This window comes from Oryzias latipes, chromosome 21, assembly GCF_053564925.1.
Source record: "Oryzias latipes strain Hd-rR chromosome 21, Olatipes_Hd-rR_3.1".
Classification (NCBI taxonomy): Eukaryota; Metazoa; Chordata; class Actinopteri; order Beloniformes; family Adrianichthyidae; genus Oryzias; species Oryzias latipes.
The window spans coordinates 15,996,496-16,010,819 of NC_136257.1; the positions used below are offsets into that span (position 1 = coordinate 15,996,496).

The 14,324-nt window shown below is 39.2% G+C and overlaps 2 protein-coding genes across 2 annotated transcripts in view; one reads left to right on the forward strand and one right to left on the reverse strand.

Moving 5' to 3' along the window:
* The window catches only part of itgav (integrin, alpha V), a 44,877-nt gene extending 39,282 nt beyond the window's left edge, over nt 1-5,595 (forward strand). Inside the window, exons 29-33 of the mRNA XM_023950649.2 lie at nt 741-863; nt 1,016-1,129; nt 1,267-1,374; nt 2,661-2,780; nt 2,867-5,595. Coding sequence (XP_023806417.1) covers nt 741-863; nt 1,016-1,129; nt 1,267-1,374; nt 2,661-2,780; nt 2,867-2,959 — 558 coding nt within the window. The 3' untranslated portion in view covers nt 2,960-5,595. The remainder of the gene's footprint in view (nt 1-740; nt 864-1,015; nt 1,130-1,266; nt 1,375-2,660; nt 2,781-2,866) is intronic.
* si:dkey-69o16.5 (Alpha-aspartyl dipeptidase-like) lies at nt 5,075-13,832 on the reverse strand. Its single transcript, XM_023950650.2, has 8 exons — nt 13,193-13,832; nt 12,673-12,761; nt 12,231-12,305; nt 12,023-12,102; nt 11,773-11,946; nt 7,612-7,671; nt 7,459-7,541; nt 5,075-5,760 (listed from the first exon to the last, which is right to left on the reverse strand). The coding sequence occupies exons 1-8, from the start codon at nt 13,285-13,287 to the stop codon at nt 5,694-5,696; spliced, it is 723 nt and encodes a 240-aa protein (XP_023806418.1). The 5' UTR covers nt 13,288-13,832; the 3' UTR covers nt 5,075-5,693.
* Nucleotides 13,833-14,324: the final 492 nt, after the last annotated feature.

Here is a 14,324-nt window from a genome sequence, read left to right on the forward strand (position 1 = left end):
TCATATTGCTGAGTCATTGTCTTCACAAGTTACCAGGTCATTTCAGGGTCTCTTCAGGACATCAAATGTCCTTTTGTAGATATCCTGAAAATCAAGGCTGTCCAAAACCTTAAATTAAATGGTTTGTTTTATGAAATCTATCATATTGTAGTTTTTTAACATTAGTATTTGAAGATCTTTCTTTTTCTAGTAGAGAAAAAGGCTTCAGATAAACTGAGATGTTTGCTTTTAGCTTAATGTTTCTGATGCTAAAAACAAATGAGTCAACTTTCCTATTGGAGCAGTTTAGAACTGGATCAAAAACCCAGGAACAAATGCAGTCAACCTCAAAATTAGTTATTCAAAGGCCAAGTAATAATAAAAATAAAATGACTGTTATAATTATTAACATTGACTGTAATGGCATAGGAAAGGCATACAACTTTTTAAACTTTTTTTTTTCTAGAGAAACCCTGAGTTTGAGTTGGGGTTAGTTAACATCCAGAACTGCACTTAGTATTAGTGAGATCAATCATTCCTGTTTCTATTCCACTTTTGGAATCATTTGAGGTGGAGAACAGTGGTTTGAAAACGCTGCTACAGTTCTATAGAACGGGAGAACGAAGAACAGCAACCTCTGACAGTCAGCGGGCAAGCTGCCATTGGTGTTCCCTCTGAGCTGGAAGAGGTTCATGTGAACAGACAAGTCCTTTCACAGCATTACATCAAACTCTGTGTGTGTGCATGTGTGTGTTTGTCAGAATCCTGTGGCCAATGAAAAGAACACCAGCACCGGCCCATCCAGAGAGACAGAAGGTCGCAGCCCAAACCGGGTCAAGAGGGACTTGGAGTCCAAAGATGCAGAGAACAACTTGCAGACACTGGTACACACACACCCACACACACACACACACACACACATACACACACGTATGTACACATGTCGTGACTGCTGTTTTTCCAGCATCCACAGAACCATTTTTCTCTGATTTTAACAACAAGTGATGCATGTATGTCTGTGTTTGGGTGTGTTCAGGACTGCACCACAGCTGAGTGCCTCCAGCTGAAATGTCAGGTGGGTCGTCTTGAGAAGACTAAGAACGCCATCCTCTTCATCTATTCCAGACTGGATGTCAAAAACTTCCTCAGGGTAAATAATGAATCAATCAGAGGAAATGATCATCAGAAGACCTGATGAAGAGTCTTAGTCACTCGCTTAATAGTCTGAGTGTTTTTCTAGTTTTTTTATATTTCATTTCTATTTCTTTTATGCTGTGTTTTTTGCAGCCGGAAAATCAGAACCGTTCTTATGTGGTTCAAACCACAGCTTCCTTCAGTGTCTTCGAAATGCCGTACAAGCACTTGTCAACAGAACTGCCATCCAACAGCACCACCGTAAGACAGACACACACGCATACACACACACACACGCATACACACACACATCCATTTTGTTTCTGTGATGAAAGGGGTTTCTGCAAGACTTCTAGCACAAGATGGTCTGGAAACCTCTGCCCTTTTTGTGTCCAATCTCTGCCAAGTAAAGGGAGGTTTTTCAGAAGCAAATCCATTTTTTTCTACAATCCATCTGAAATGGATTGTAGAAAAACCCCAGGTGGGACAGGTTGGGGGTGTGGTGACACCTGAGGGCAGCAGCTGTAGGGAAAAATGTTCATATAATTCTGACACTTCAGCAACTTCAGTGTAACCCTTGTGCTATCCTAGATACTTTAACATTGGGAGTTGGGTCATCTAGACCCACTAGACGGTGCGCTGAACCTTTTTTCTTCAATGATTTGTGATCTTCACTGGTGTCCATGGATTACATGAAATCCTCTTCACCTTTATCCACCTTTAGTCATGGTAGGGAGAACACGTCAATGTAAGGGTGGGGTCATCTAAGATAGCACAAGGGTTAAAGAGGGAAAAATGAATGTTCCTGCGTTCCACCTTGAGAAAGACTAAAAATGAAACGCCTGCTGTTGGTAAGAATTTAAAGTCCCGCTCCGATCATCTTTTGATCTATTGTAAAAGTGTTCCCAGTGGTTTAAGTATGATTTTGCTGTTTTTAGCCAAAATTAAGAACAAAAAAAAAACTTTGTTGCTTTAGTTTCTGCAGAGCAGCAATAGTTCATCAGAAAATCCCCACTGAGTTGTGGGCGGAACTGTTTGCGTTGAAGTAAGCCTCCACTTAATTCCCATGATTCCTTTGTATACGTCCTCTCCCTTTAGCTTACAGCCTCTCAGAACCCCAAGCTAAAATTAGCAGTGCAACAAACTTGGCGTGCATTATCAGAGCCTTCCAGCCATACAGTTTAGATCCAGATTCCAGCCAGACGAGAAAAACAAAATGTTCATGGATCTATTTGTCTGACAGTGGATGCATCAGAATGGAGCAGAGCAGGAAGCTCGTGGCCCGCATCTACATCACTGCTACAAGCTTTTTCAAACAGCATTTTGTTTGTTTGCTCCTGATTCACGACAATTTGAATAGAGAAAGACTCAGAAATGCCATTTTAAGCGTTAATTTCTTTATAGATGCATTAAATCATGAGAAAAATGCTAAAAGAAGACTAAAACCATGATTTTCCTGGGAATGGGTCTTTAAGCTGCAAAAAGTGTTGAGAGACATGAAGTGAAGGTACGGTCATCACTGATATCCTTTGTGTGTTCTGTGTCAGGTGAGTTTGTCGGTGACGTGGGTGGCTGATACTCCTCAGCCTGTCCCGGCCTGGGTGGTGGCTCTGGCTGTGCTGGCAGGCCTGCTGCTGCTGGCGCTGCTCATCTTCATCATGTACAAGGTGAGTCCCCTGAAGTCTAGTGGAAGTGGCTGTCTCCTTCCGCTTAACAGTCACCGAATATTTCCTCTGAACTTTTTCCTTCTCAGCTGGGATTCTTTAAGAGAGTGCGCCCCCCGCAGGAGGACTGCACCGAAAAGGAGCAACTGCAGCCAGAGGAGAACGGAAACACTGAAGCTTAGCGGCCGAACTTTGATGAAGTCCACACACAGGGAGAGTAGAAATATCAGGGTAAAAGGCATTGAGAGAATCCACTGTACAGACTGCTGGATGCAGGTTCTGATACTGCTTTAGTTTAGCTGTCCCGTTTCATTAGTCTGGTTACATCTGTGCCAAAAGAGAATCTGGATAACACTGGCTTCAAATAGAACCATAAAAGAATCTTTCTCTGACCGACCCACAACATCCAGTCTGAGGTCTGCTTTCTTCCTCGGAGATGGATGTTCAGGTTAGGTTTCCTTCAAAATTCCAGCTGAAGGCAGCAGATCGGCGTTCATTCCGATTCGGTCTTCACATCCGAAAGGAATCATTTCCACCCTCAGACTTTAGCTTCTTAACCAGCAGAGTTTGGGGCTTTGATCCAAAAGCCAGCGGTTCAGAGACTCGCTGTCCGGCCTGTCGTCCACTTTGCACATTGTTGGGTTCCTGAGCTGCTGTGTTGCCTTGAAAAGTCCAGAACTGCTGAAAATGTTAGTAAAACCTTTTTCAAAATGACTTTAATGGTTAGTGAAACATTGTCACAGAAATAATTAAAAAAAAAAAAATACATGAAAATTAAATTTAAAGAATAAGCAATCCCCAGGTCTGTGCAGAAATGGAGCAGGGGATTGTGGGAGTTGGAGTAAAGATCTCTGCTCTGCAGCAGCTGATCACAGATAAAACATGGGAGCATAGAGGCTCACTAATGGGTTTAAAGTCTATTTGCATTATGATCACGTGTTCTGCGTGTTACTGTAACATGCTTCTCCTTCTTTCTGCATTTTGTGTCTCTGACTGAAACTGAAATGGAAGAGGTTTGCTTTGGGTTTCTGATCAAGCATTTTATTATTTTATACAGAAACACTTGTTACAAAAGTGAGTCCAACTTTTTTCAGCACACTTTTTGTTTGTATTAAACCAGCAAATGTGATGGGTTGATCATTTTCTCCTAAATGATGGGTCGTTTGTTAAACTTCACTTGAAAGTAATTTCTGGGCTTTTACAGCACGATTAGGAGACGTGATGCCATCTAGAGGCGGACAATAAGAACTGCAGCAATCGACAAAATTTATGACCCACCAAAACTGGAATGGATTCGGGCGTGTTTAGTCATTTTATTATTAATATTGTTTTTTTTTCACCTGTTGCTTAAAACAGAGTTGATAAAAATTCTAATTGTGGATGCAATCTGAATTAGAGCTCGATTCCTTGCTGCCACTGGCCTTGTTCAGTACATATTTATATTATTAAATAGGTAATTCATGTTTTTTTTTTTAAAGTTAAAGGAATTTGTGAACAATAAAATAAGGAGTAAACGGTCAAACTTATGGACTTTTTTTGTGAGCAGAAAGTTATTTTTTCCCTGATATGACTTTTCTGCTGCTCGACAAATAAAGAATCGTGGTAATGTTCAACATTTCAAAAGGTAAAGTGGGTAAAATCACAAGAAGACAATGAAACTGAGTTGGACCTCGATGCTGGATGATCTGTAATGGTTTTGTAATGCCTCCTTAAGCATCTACTAGCCCCATTTTACACTTTCTAAACCTCATCAGTCAGCTGCTCATCCTTTTTTTCTTTTTTAGGGAAGTCTTAAAATGCTGGCAGCCGTGGCCGTTATCCCACTTCAAATAGTGGGCAGAGGGGGGGGGGGGTCTCTTTCCTCAAGTACAACTAACTGGCAGCTTTACTAAGAACAAACACCAGCAGCAGTAAATTGATTTCCTGTGTTTATTGACTTTGTTTGTATTATAATAAAATGATAGAAAGAGAGGAAATATCTATTTGCCCATATTGGGTTTGGAACATGTTCACATCCTTCATCATTCCGAATCTTTGAAAAAAAAAAGGAAAAAGTCCCAAGCTCTGTTATTTTCACTCTTGTGAAAACTTTTAAAGTGTTCATTTTCCGCTGAGGCCAAACCTGCCTGTATTAGAGTGATCCTTATTCCTAAGCCACACCACAAGCTGTGTTTGTCTGTTCTCCACTATACCACAAAGTTTCACAGATTTTTTTCAACATTTCATAAAGTCTGACCTGTTTTGAATATAGAATTTGAGAAAAAACTTGTAAATGTCAAATAAAAAAGATCTAGGCCTTTTTTTTTTTAAACAAGCATTTATTTACTGTATCAAATGTTCTTGCGTGAGAATTTCCTGTAAACTTAAAGCTGTCAAACAACTGCACTTCTATTTTGAAAGTTGTTTGAATGCTTTCTTTTTTATCTAATTGCCATCAAATGGTCCTGGGATCATTTCCTGCTTCTCCTTGGGGAAAAAAACTCAGAAAATCCAGCAAACACCTTAGTGGAGGAACGTTGGGGTTGTGGGTTTTATAGAGTTGCTGGTTTTCGCTGCTTCCTGTCCAGAGAAATCTTGTTTTATTAGAACGGGGGGGGGCAGTGTTTACTGCACTGTTGGAACTTCTGGAGTTTTCTTTGTAATGTTGGTGTGTGACGAGCTGCTGAAATTGGTCTGAGCTTTGAACAGTTTGACTGAGGGCTTTATTAACTTCACTTTGTCCGTCTGCCTGGAATAAATGCTATTTCCAATGTTTGTAGTCTTTCACTTCAAAAAAATGATTTCACCTTTTCAAATGAAATAAAATGATCTCTTCACATTTGACTGTGTGCTTTCCTGATCACAGCTGAAGGAGGAAATCCGAAGCAGGAAATGTTTACTCATGAAAAGCTCAGCTACTTTCTGCTCTGTGATTGGTCAGTGTGCGTCTGTGAGGAGGAAGCTGAGGTCGCTGCCTGGGTCGTACTCCACTGTCTGCTTCCCCCTGAAACCAAACACAGTCAGGAGAAACAAAGTTAAAAAGGTCTTTCCACTGTGTGACAAAGCGCGGGAAGCCTCAGTGTTGTGTGAGCCCAATGAGTTATATCGCTAGAAGAGCCATCACGTGGTTCCTCATGGGAGGAGAGCACCGCCATCTTGGTGAGGTCAAGTAACTGCTGCAGTGCATATGCATGTGAACACATTTTTTGTGAAATGCCAGTTCATTGTGCGGGTTTCAACTGCCAAAATTGGAGGAATGAGTCCGTGAAGGAGGAAGGCAGAACATTTGACAGATAAGTACTATAATTTTTTTCTTTTAATGCTGCAGGGTCATCATTAATAGTACACATGTTCACATGCATGATGCTGCAGGGCTATTACCAGCATGCTGCATGATGTATGTATAATTTGATGTCGACATAAATGTAAACTTTATTTTGTTAAACCTATATACAGTATACTAGGCTATTGTAGTAATATAGATTTATACATTTCTGACTCAGTGACTGAACTTTTCTTGCAGGTTGGATTCAGACTTAAGGAAAAAGTGGCCCTTAGTTATCAAAAGAGCTAATCCAGATGGATCACTGTGGTTACCAACTAGTAATACAGTCTGGCTATGTTCGAAACATTTTGTGGAAACACATTTTGAATAGACAGGCCAAACTGTTCGCTTGAGACCCGACACCATCCTATCTGTGTTATACAAATTAATCACTCACATGAATTAGTATAAATCTATTGTTTTTCTTTGTCGTTTTCTTTTTTTTCTAGTATAAATCTATTTTTCACTTTTGGACTTTTTGTTGACTATTTATTTTATTATTATGATTATTAATAGACCTATTTTTTATTGTTTATTGACTTATTGTTTTTATTGACTTACTATTGATTTATTATTATTGACTTATTGTTGGGTTTTTCTAAATAATTTAAATTACATGTCAAAAAGGTCTAAAACTTCTAAATGTTTAGAAATTATTTTTAAAAATTCTTTGTAATAATCTTTATTTGTAAGAAGTCCTGCAACTATGCATTTTTCATTGATGTTTGAGCTTTTAAGGCTGACTGTTTCTATTATTTAACAACGACAAATGATGTATCTATATAATATATTTATATATATGTATAAATATATTTAAATATAAAAATATATATATTATATAAAGCTACTTAGATGCCACTAAAATCAATAGAAAGCATTGTCATGTGGGGGCCGTTGACCTCACCAAGATGGCGCCGCGTTCCGCCACCGTCGGCCAGGCTTCTCAAGCGGGCGTGTCTCCTCTAGCGATATAAGTCATTGTGTGAGCAGCCAAAGAATGTGAAGACATTCTCAGTTTGATCAGGAAATCATCTCTAATCGTTTTCTGAATCCTCTTTGTCAGATTCCAGTTGGACCATGGTGGATTATTCCATCATTAAGAGAAGGAACTGCAGTAACACCCATCCATCCATTTTCTGAACCCTGGAAATGTCTTTCAGGGATGCGGGTTTGGGTGAAGACGAGGTCGCCAGTCTGTTGCCACACAAATCCACACACATTAACTCCCAGAGACCATTTACAATCACCAATTAACTTCACTTTGTTGGATTGTGGTAGGAAGCCAGAGGAAACCCACGCATGCACAAGGAGAACATTGCAAACGCCACATAAGAGGACCCAGCTGGGACTTGAACCCAAACTCTATAAACGTGGTACCTAGTGAAAAGCCGAGCCTTTGTGGTTCCCAGCAGCGTGGCTTTGTTGCCCTCCACCAGCAGCATGGAGCCCTCTCTCAGACCCTGAAAACACGCACATCATGAGGAAACGGCAGTGGCGGCGGCGGCGGCTCCATGCCGTGGCTCCACCCACCAGCACACTTGGAGTGTCTGCTTCTTCGTGGTACTGCGTGATCCTCTGTTCTCTGGTCTCCTGCAGGAAAACAGCCGCATCAGCAGGATCCGTGTAAACTGAGCAGCTTATTCCAAACCAATAACTGCTGTAAAAAGCCCCATTTCAAAGTATTTTCATTCAGATTTGTGACATTGTGGCTCAGTAAAAGATACAAATACAACTTAAAAGTTGGCTTTGTAAAGTTTTTTTTATCATAAATAGACTTTTTTTTCAATAATTTGTCCTCTGCTGTCCCTGAAAAACAAAATTACAACAGACTTTCAACCTTTACTTTTACACTACAAAGGGAGATTTGATTTTCAATCTCAAATGCTTAAAAAAGATTAAGGCCTTGAGTTTTCTAATTTAACACATCAAAAAACAGATGGAAAACTTTTCTGAGCAATCCAAAGAATATTGACCACAAACTTCTTAATGATACCAAAATTCATCAGTTGACAGACGTTATCCCACAGTTTATCACAACAGCAAGACAGTAGAAAAGACATGAGTTGTTTCATAGTCTGCTCCTGATTTACGACGATCTGAATAAAGAAATACTCAGGAAAGAATTTTTCAGCTCAGTTTTAACAAATGACCTTAATAATCTGAAAAGAACATATTGAATGTCATTTAAGTGAGTCTTTAACTCTGCTTGACTTTGCAAAAGCCAAACAGAAACATTTATACTGACTTCCAGTGGGTAAGATTTTACTTTTTTATGCTGTTCATAAAAAAAAAAAGTTTGACTATAGAAAAAAACATCTACTGTGTGAGGCAGGCATTTGTGTTGCTGCAGTAACCCAGAAGAGCCACTAGGAGGAGCTTTGCACTCAAACAACAATGAAATTTGTTTCAGATTTTTTTCTTGGTCAAAAACAAACACATTTACAGACTTTGTTTTCCTTTTTGATAAGGTGAACCAGTTTTTTTTACAAGTACAAAGAAAAGGTTGAATAAGAACTGAGTGATAATTCAACATCAGAGTCTTGCAGTTTGCTGACAGTGCTTTTATTTTGTGAAGATCAGCAGTTTCACCAACTTTGCATCACAGCTCAACAGGAAGTCAAGGCAACTTCACTTTGTTCATGCTGCTTTGCACAGACTTGCATTCTTCACAGCAGCTCATTGCCTACTTTTTATTACTAAATTATAGAGATTAATCTACAAAAAAAAGTCTGTTGTGGTTCTGTAATGTTACAGAACCCGCTTTTCTACTATTACAAGCCAGAGTAAAATGAAAGACTGGATTTCTTTTTCCTGTTTTTTTCCTTCCTTTTTTCAAAAATTATGACAACAAAATACAAAAACTACATAGTCACATGCTCCAAAAGTCATTTTTATTCATGGTATCAGTTTCAAACGCTAAGGCTGGCTGCTACTTTGAATTTACTTTATCAATTTTGCACATTTCTGCACTAAAAAAAGCATCAAGTTCATTAACTCCAAATCTAAGAGTAAAGCTCAAGCTACACACAGTTACTTTGGAGCTGAGATTAGATTAGATCAGGGTGTCAAACTCATTTTAACCGAGGGCCACATCAGCATAGTGGCTGTCCTCAAAGGGCCGGATATAACTTATAAATGTAACTAAATGTAATTAAAAATAAATGTAACTACTACTTAATGTTAAGTAACTCATTATTTATTTATTATAACTTTTAACAGTGACAATTACAGTTGCATAGAAAACATCATTAGCTTGTTACTTTGGCATAAATCCTTTTAAGTTTGATTCTGTCAGGTTAGGTTATATGGACAGTGTTTAAGTCCTAATGTATAGTTGCCCAATTTGATATTTCAAGTCCGATTCCCCCTAGATATGAATAAATACACACCAATTTTTATGTCAAGAAATTGAAAACTTTTATGCTCTTGCGGGCCACATAACATGGTATGGCGGGCCACATTTGGGCCTCGAGTTTGACATATGTGGATTAGATAAACCCTTTAGGCCCAGTTTAAACTTTAAAGTGATTTGCAATCGGACGGTCATCGGAGCAGAATGGCCGGGAAATGTGACACCTGCTGATGACATCATCCATGACTAGAATTTAACGCCCGTAATGCAATCGTGTGCAAATTGCGCCATTTAATCTGAATTTATTTCAAGCAATTTTGGGCTTACCGAGCAAACTCTGTCCAGAAAAATGTCTTTCTAACACTGCAGGTGATGAAAACTTGATTGAAGAAGTAAGGAAATACAAAACTTCAGACACAGACAGAGAGACAGAAAGATAGAGAGATAGAGAGAGCGGACAGCTAGAGCAACTAGCTACTGGAAAAATGGATCTTATATCCCATATCTTGCAGCACTAGAGAATGCAATTTGCCTCTTTATTTTCACCTCTGCATTGCCTTTTTCTGTTTAGTGGACAGACACCACTTCCTACTTACTTTCAACAAAGTCATCGTCATGTTTTCTGCTCACGTTACAAAGATTGCTCTGCTGCTTTCTTGCATTTTTGCTGCAGCAACGGTGAGAGATGTCTGGAGAAATCGGAGCTGATAGGATGCTGAGCGACTCACCCCCATGTGGCGGCTGCTGGAGTCGTGGTCCAGGTAATGAGGGTTGATGTTGAAGGGGACAAGACCGATGGCTGCAAAGGTAGGGGGGTAGACGATTGGCATGTCGTTGGTGGTGCTGATGCTGATGGTAGCTACGTTGGTACCAGCGTCAAGGCAACTTCACTTTGTTCATGCTGCTTTGCACAGACTTGCATTCTTCACAGCAGCTCATTGCCTACTTTTTATTACTAAATTATAGAGATTAATCTACAAAAAAAAGTCTGTTGTGGTTCTGTAATGTTACAGAACCCGCTTTTCTACTATTACAAGCCAGAGTAAAATGAAAGACTGGATTTCTTTTTCCTGTTTTTTTCCTTCCTTTTTTCAAAAATTATGACAACAAAATACAAAAACTACATAGTCACATGCTCCAAAAGTCATTTTTATTCATGGTATCAGTTTCAAACGCTAAGGCTGGCTGCTACTTTGAATTTACTTTATCAATTTTGCACATTTCTGCACTAAAAAAAGCATCAAGTTCATTAACTCCAAATCTAAGAGTAAAGCTCAAGCTACACACAGTTACTTTGGAGCTGAGATTAGATTAGATCAGGGTGTCAAACTCATTTTAACCGAGGGCCACATCAGCATAGTGGCTGTCCTCAAAGGGCCGGATATAACTTATAAATGTAACTAAATGTAATTAAAAATAAATGTAACTACTACTTAATGTTAAGTAACTCATTATTTATTTATTATAACTTTTAACAGTGACAATTACAGTTGCATAGAAAACATCATTAGCTTGTTACTTTGGCATAAATCCTTTTAAGTTTGATTCTGTCAGGTTAGGTTATATGGACAGTGTTTAAGTCCTAATGTATAGTTGCCCAATTTGATATTTCAAGTCCGATTCCCCCTAGATATGAATAAATACACACCAATTTTTATGTCAAGAAATTGAAAACTTTTATGCTCTTGCGGGCCACATAACATGGTATGGCGGGCCACATTTGGGCCTCGAGTTTGACATATGTGGATTAGATAAACCCTTTAGGCCCAGTTTAAACTTTAAAGTGATTTGCAATCGGACGGTCATCGGAGCAGAATGGCCGGGAAATGTGACACCTGCTGATGACATCATCCATGACTAGAATTTAACGCCCGTAATGCAATCGTGTGCAAATTGCGCCATTTAATCTGAATTTATTTCAAGCAATTTTGGGCTTACCGAGCAAACTCTGTCCAGAAAAATGTCTTTCTAACACTGCAGGTGATGAAAACTTGATTGAAGAAGTAAGGAAATACAAAACTTCAGACACAGACAGAGAGACAGAAAGATAGAGAGATAGAGAGAGCGGACAGCTAGAGCAACTAGCTACTGGAAAAATGGATCTTATATCCCATATCTTGCAGCACTAGAGAATGCAATTTGCCTCTTTATTTTCACCTCTGCATTGCCTTTTTCTGTTTAGTGGACAGACACCACTTCCTACTTACTTTCAACAAAGTCATCGTCATGTTTTCTGCTCACGTTACAAAGATTGCTCTGCTGCTTTCTTGCATTTTTGCTGCAGCAACGGTGAGAGATGTCTGGAGAAATCGGAGCTGATAGGATGCTGAGCGACTCACCCCCATGTGGCGGCTGCTGGAGTCGTGGTCCAGGTAATGAGGGTTGATGTTGAAGGGGACAAGACCGATGGCTGCAAAGGTAGGGGGGTAGACGATTGGCATGTCGTTGGTGGTGCTGATGCTGATGGTAGCTACGTTGGTACCAGCGCTGGAGCCCATGTACGGAACGCCATCCTAAAACAAAGAGGTTCTGCATAAGCTGAGTATGAGTTAAATTGCAGCAGATGACGCTGCAGTTTACTTGCTTCACCTCCATCACTCTCTTCCTGATCTCCATCACCACCTTGCTGTCATAAAGGCTCTTCAGCAGGCGGAAAGTGTTGCCTCCCCCTGAAAATTCATTTTAGGTTAACATCCAAAAGCTGCAGGACTGCGAAGGGAACAGACCAGAAGAAGAGCTGAGCACAAGCTAGTAAGAATTATTCCCCTCAGTGCAGCTCTGCAGTGCCGCTCCTCACCGATAAAGATGCCTTCAGCCTTTCGAACAGCTCGGACTGGGTCTTCAGCCTCATGGAGGCTGTCCACCTCATAGCCTGTAGGAGCAAACACACACAGCAAATTCCTGTGGGGACACAGCTTCCACTTTTAAGTCAAAGTTTACCAAACTGTGCACTGAAAACTACTTAATCCAGTTTTTTCCCCCCCTAGTGATACCACTGTTTAGCAAAAAATACTTATAAAAAATTACATTAAAGTGAAAATAAACTCCTGTGTGCTTTAGATGAAAAATCAAATTACAAAAAAAAAAAAAATCAAATCAAAGCTAATAAAAACAGATTTTATTTTTAAAAATAAGAGAAATTTAATGTTTGTAAAAAGCAACAATACATTAGGGAAATAATACAAAAAATGAAGTAGAGTATGTTTAAATGTATTAAAGTGTTGTTCTGGGGGAAATACCCAGAGTTTGGAACTTGTTCCTGGCTGTCTTGGTGTATGCGTCTCTGTCATGGAGCGCGTAAGGAACAAACAGCACTCTCCTCACATCCCTGAAACAACACAGGTCATCAGCAAACCAACCTCATTTAGACATTTTACAAAACTGCCATCTTGTGCTTTATTTTGCGATTTTTACAGACATGATTTATGCACCAACAGTGAAAAAAATATTATTTTGGACAAGTGTCATGGACAATGCATCGGAATGGAGCAGAGCAGGGAGCTTGTTTAATTAACAGCTACCAGCTTTTTTCCAACACTATTTTTTCATCTGCTCCTGATTCACGATTTGAATAAAGAAATACTCAGAAATGCAATTTTAATATGAATTTCTTTATTTTCTTTATGTCCCCATAAGAAAATGAAATGAACATGTTTAAAACACCAAAAAATACAATTATCATTGGAGTGGGCCTTTTAAACTTTATTTTGTTCTTGTACTTCCGGTGTGCGCGTGCAGCTTCCTCGCGATTTCACTTACTTTCCGAAGAATTCGGTGATTTGTTGCTGACAGTGGTCCAGGTATCCGCCGCCGTGCAGGGTGGAATTGGACACCAGCAAGAGCCTCCTCTTCATCGCAGTCGTTCAGAGAAATGTTAGCAAAGAGACGAACTAAACGCCAGGCATCAGCTGCGGGTTTAAAGGTCCGGGACAAAGGTCACTGTTAGCTGCTGACTGCGGTTTTCTGACGACCATAAACCGACGGCAGTCAATTAAAACTCAACTTTGATCTGTCTGCCGACGCAGCACGCCCATTAGTGCTGTTGTCAAATTAAGAAACAAAAAATGGTTTCATAACCGGAAAAGTAACGGGGAAACTGCCCTTCACAATAAAAGCGGTCTAAAATACACCGGATACGAATCTGCGAATCTTTCAAACATCTCACATGAAACTTTGTAAACACGAGTATTTGGAACGAACCCGTTTTATTTTGACATTGCTTGTCAAAATCTAAAATAACATCTCCAGTTCAGTAATAAAAACGTCCTTAACTATTACATTTTTCTCATAAAACCACTGCCTGAAAAACCGTTTAGCGCATATAACACTTTTATTTTTCCTTTTAATTTTCCAAACCAACAAACTTTAGTGTCTTCTTCTTCTTCGTGCCTGTATTTTCAAAATAAAAGTCACCCCTGCAACATCCTTTTGCCTATAGTCCAAAAGGATTGCATTTTCTTCTAATAAAAAAATTAAAGTCTGTATTAGTATTTTTGTCCTTGCTACCAGTTTGTTTTTCTTTGAGCAAAAAAAAATAGTTTAGTTGGTTTAGTTTTCCTTCAATCTCATTAGGGCAACACCTTTTCCCTCTATTAACTTGAAAGAGACTGATCATATATGTTATGATCTCTGCTTTTGTTTTCTCAGATCACACTGCTTTCATCTCAATTTGACTTTTCTGAACTCCTTTTCAGGCAAACATCATGTAAAGTAAATTTGCCTCCATTCCAAAAAGTTATCAGCATTTGAACATCAAACAAACTGGAGGATGATGTGTTGATTTCACACTAACTGAAGGGTAAACTCTTTTTCTATTAAAAGAGCCGAGTGGTTGAGTTTCAACCTAGATCTAAGGGATAAATGCACTATATTGGTCTTAAAAGGTGAAATC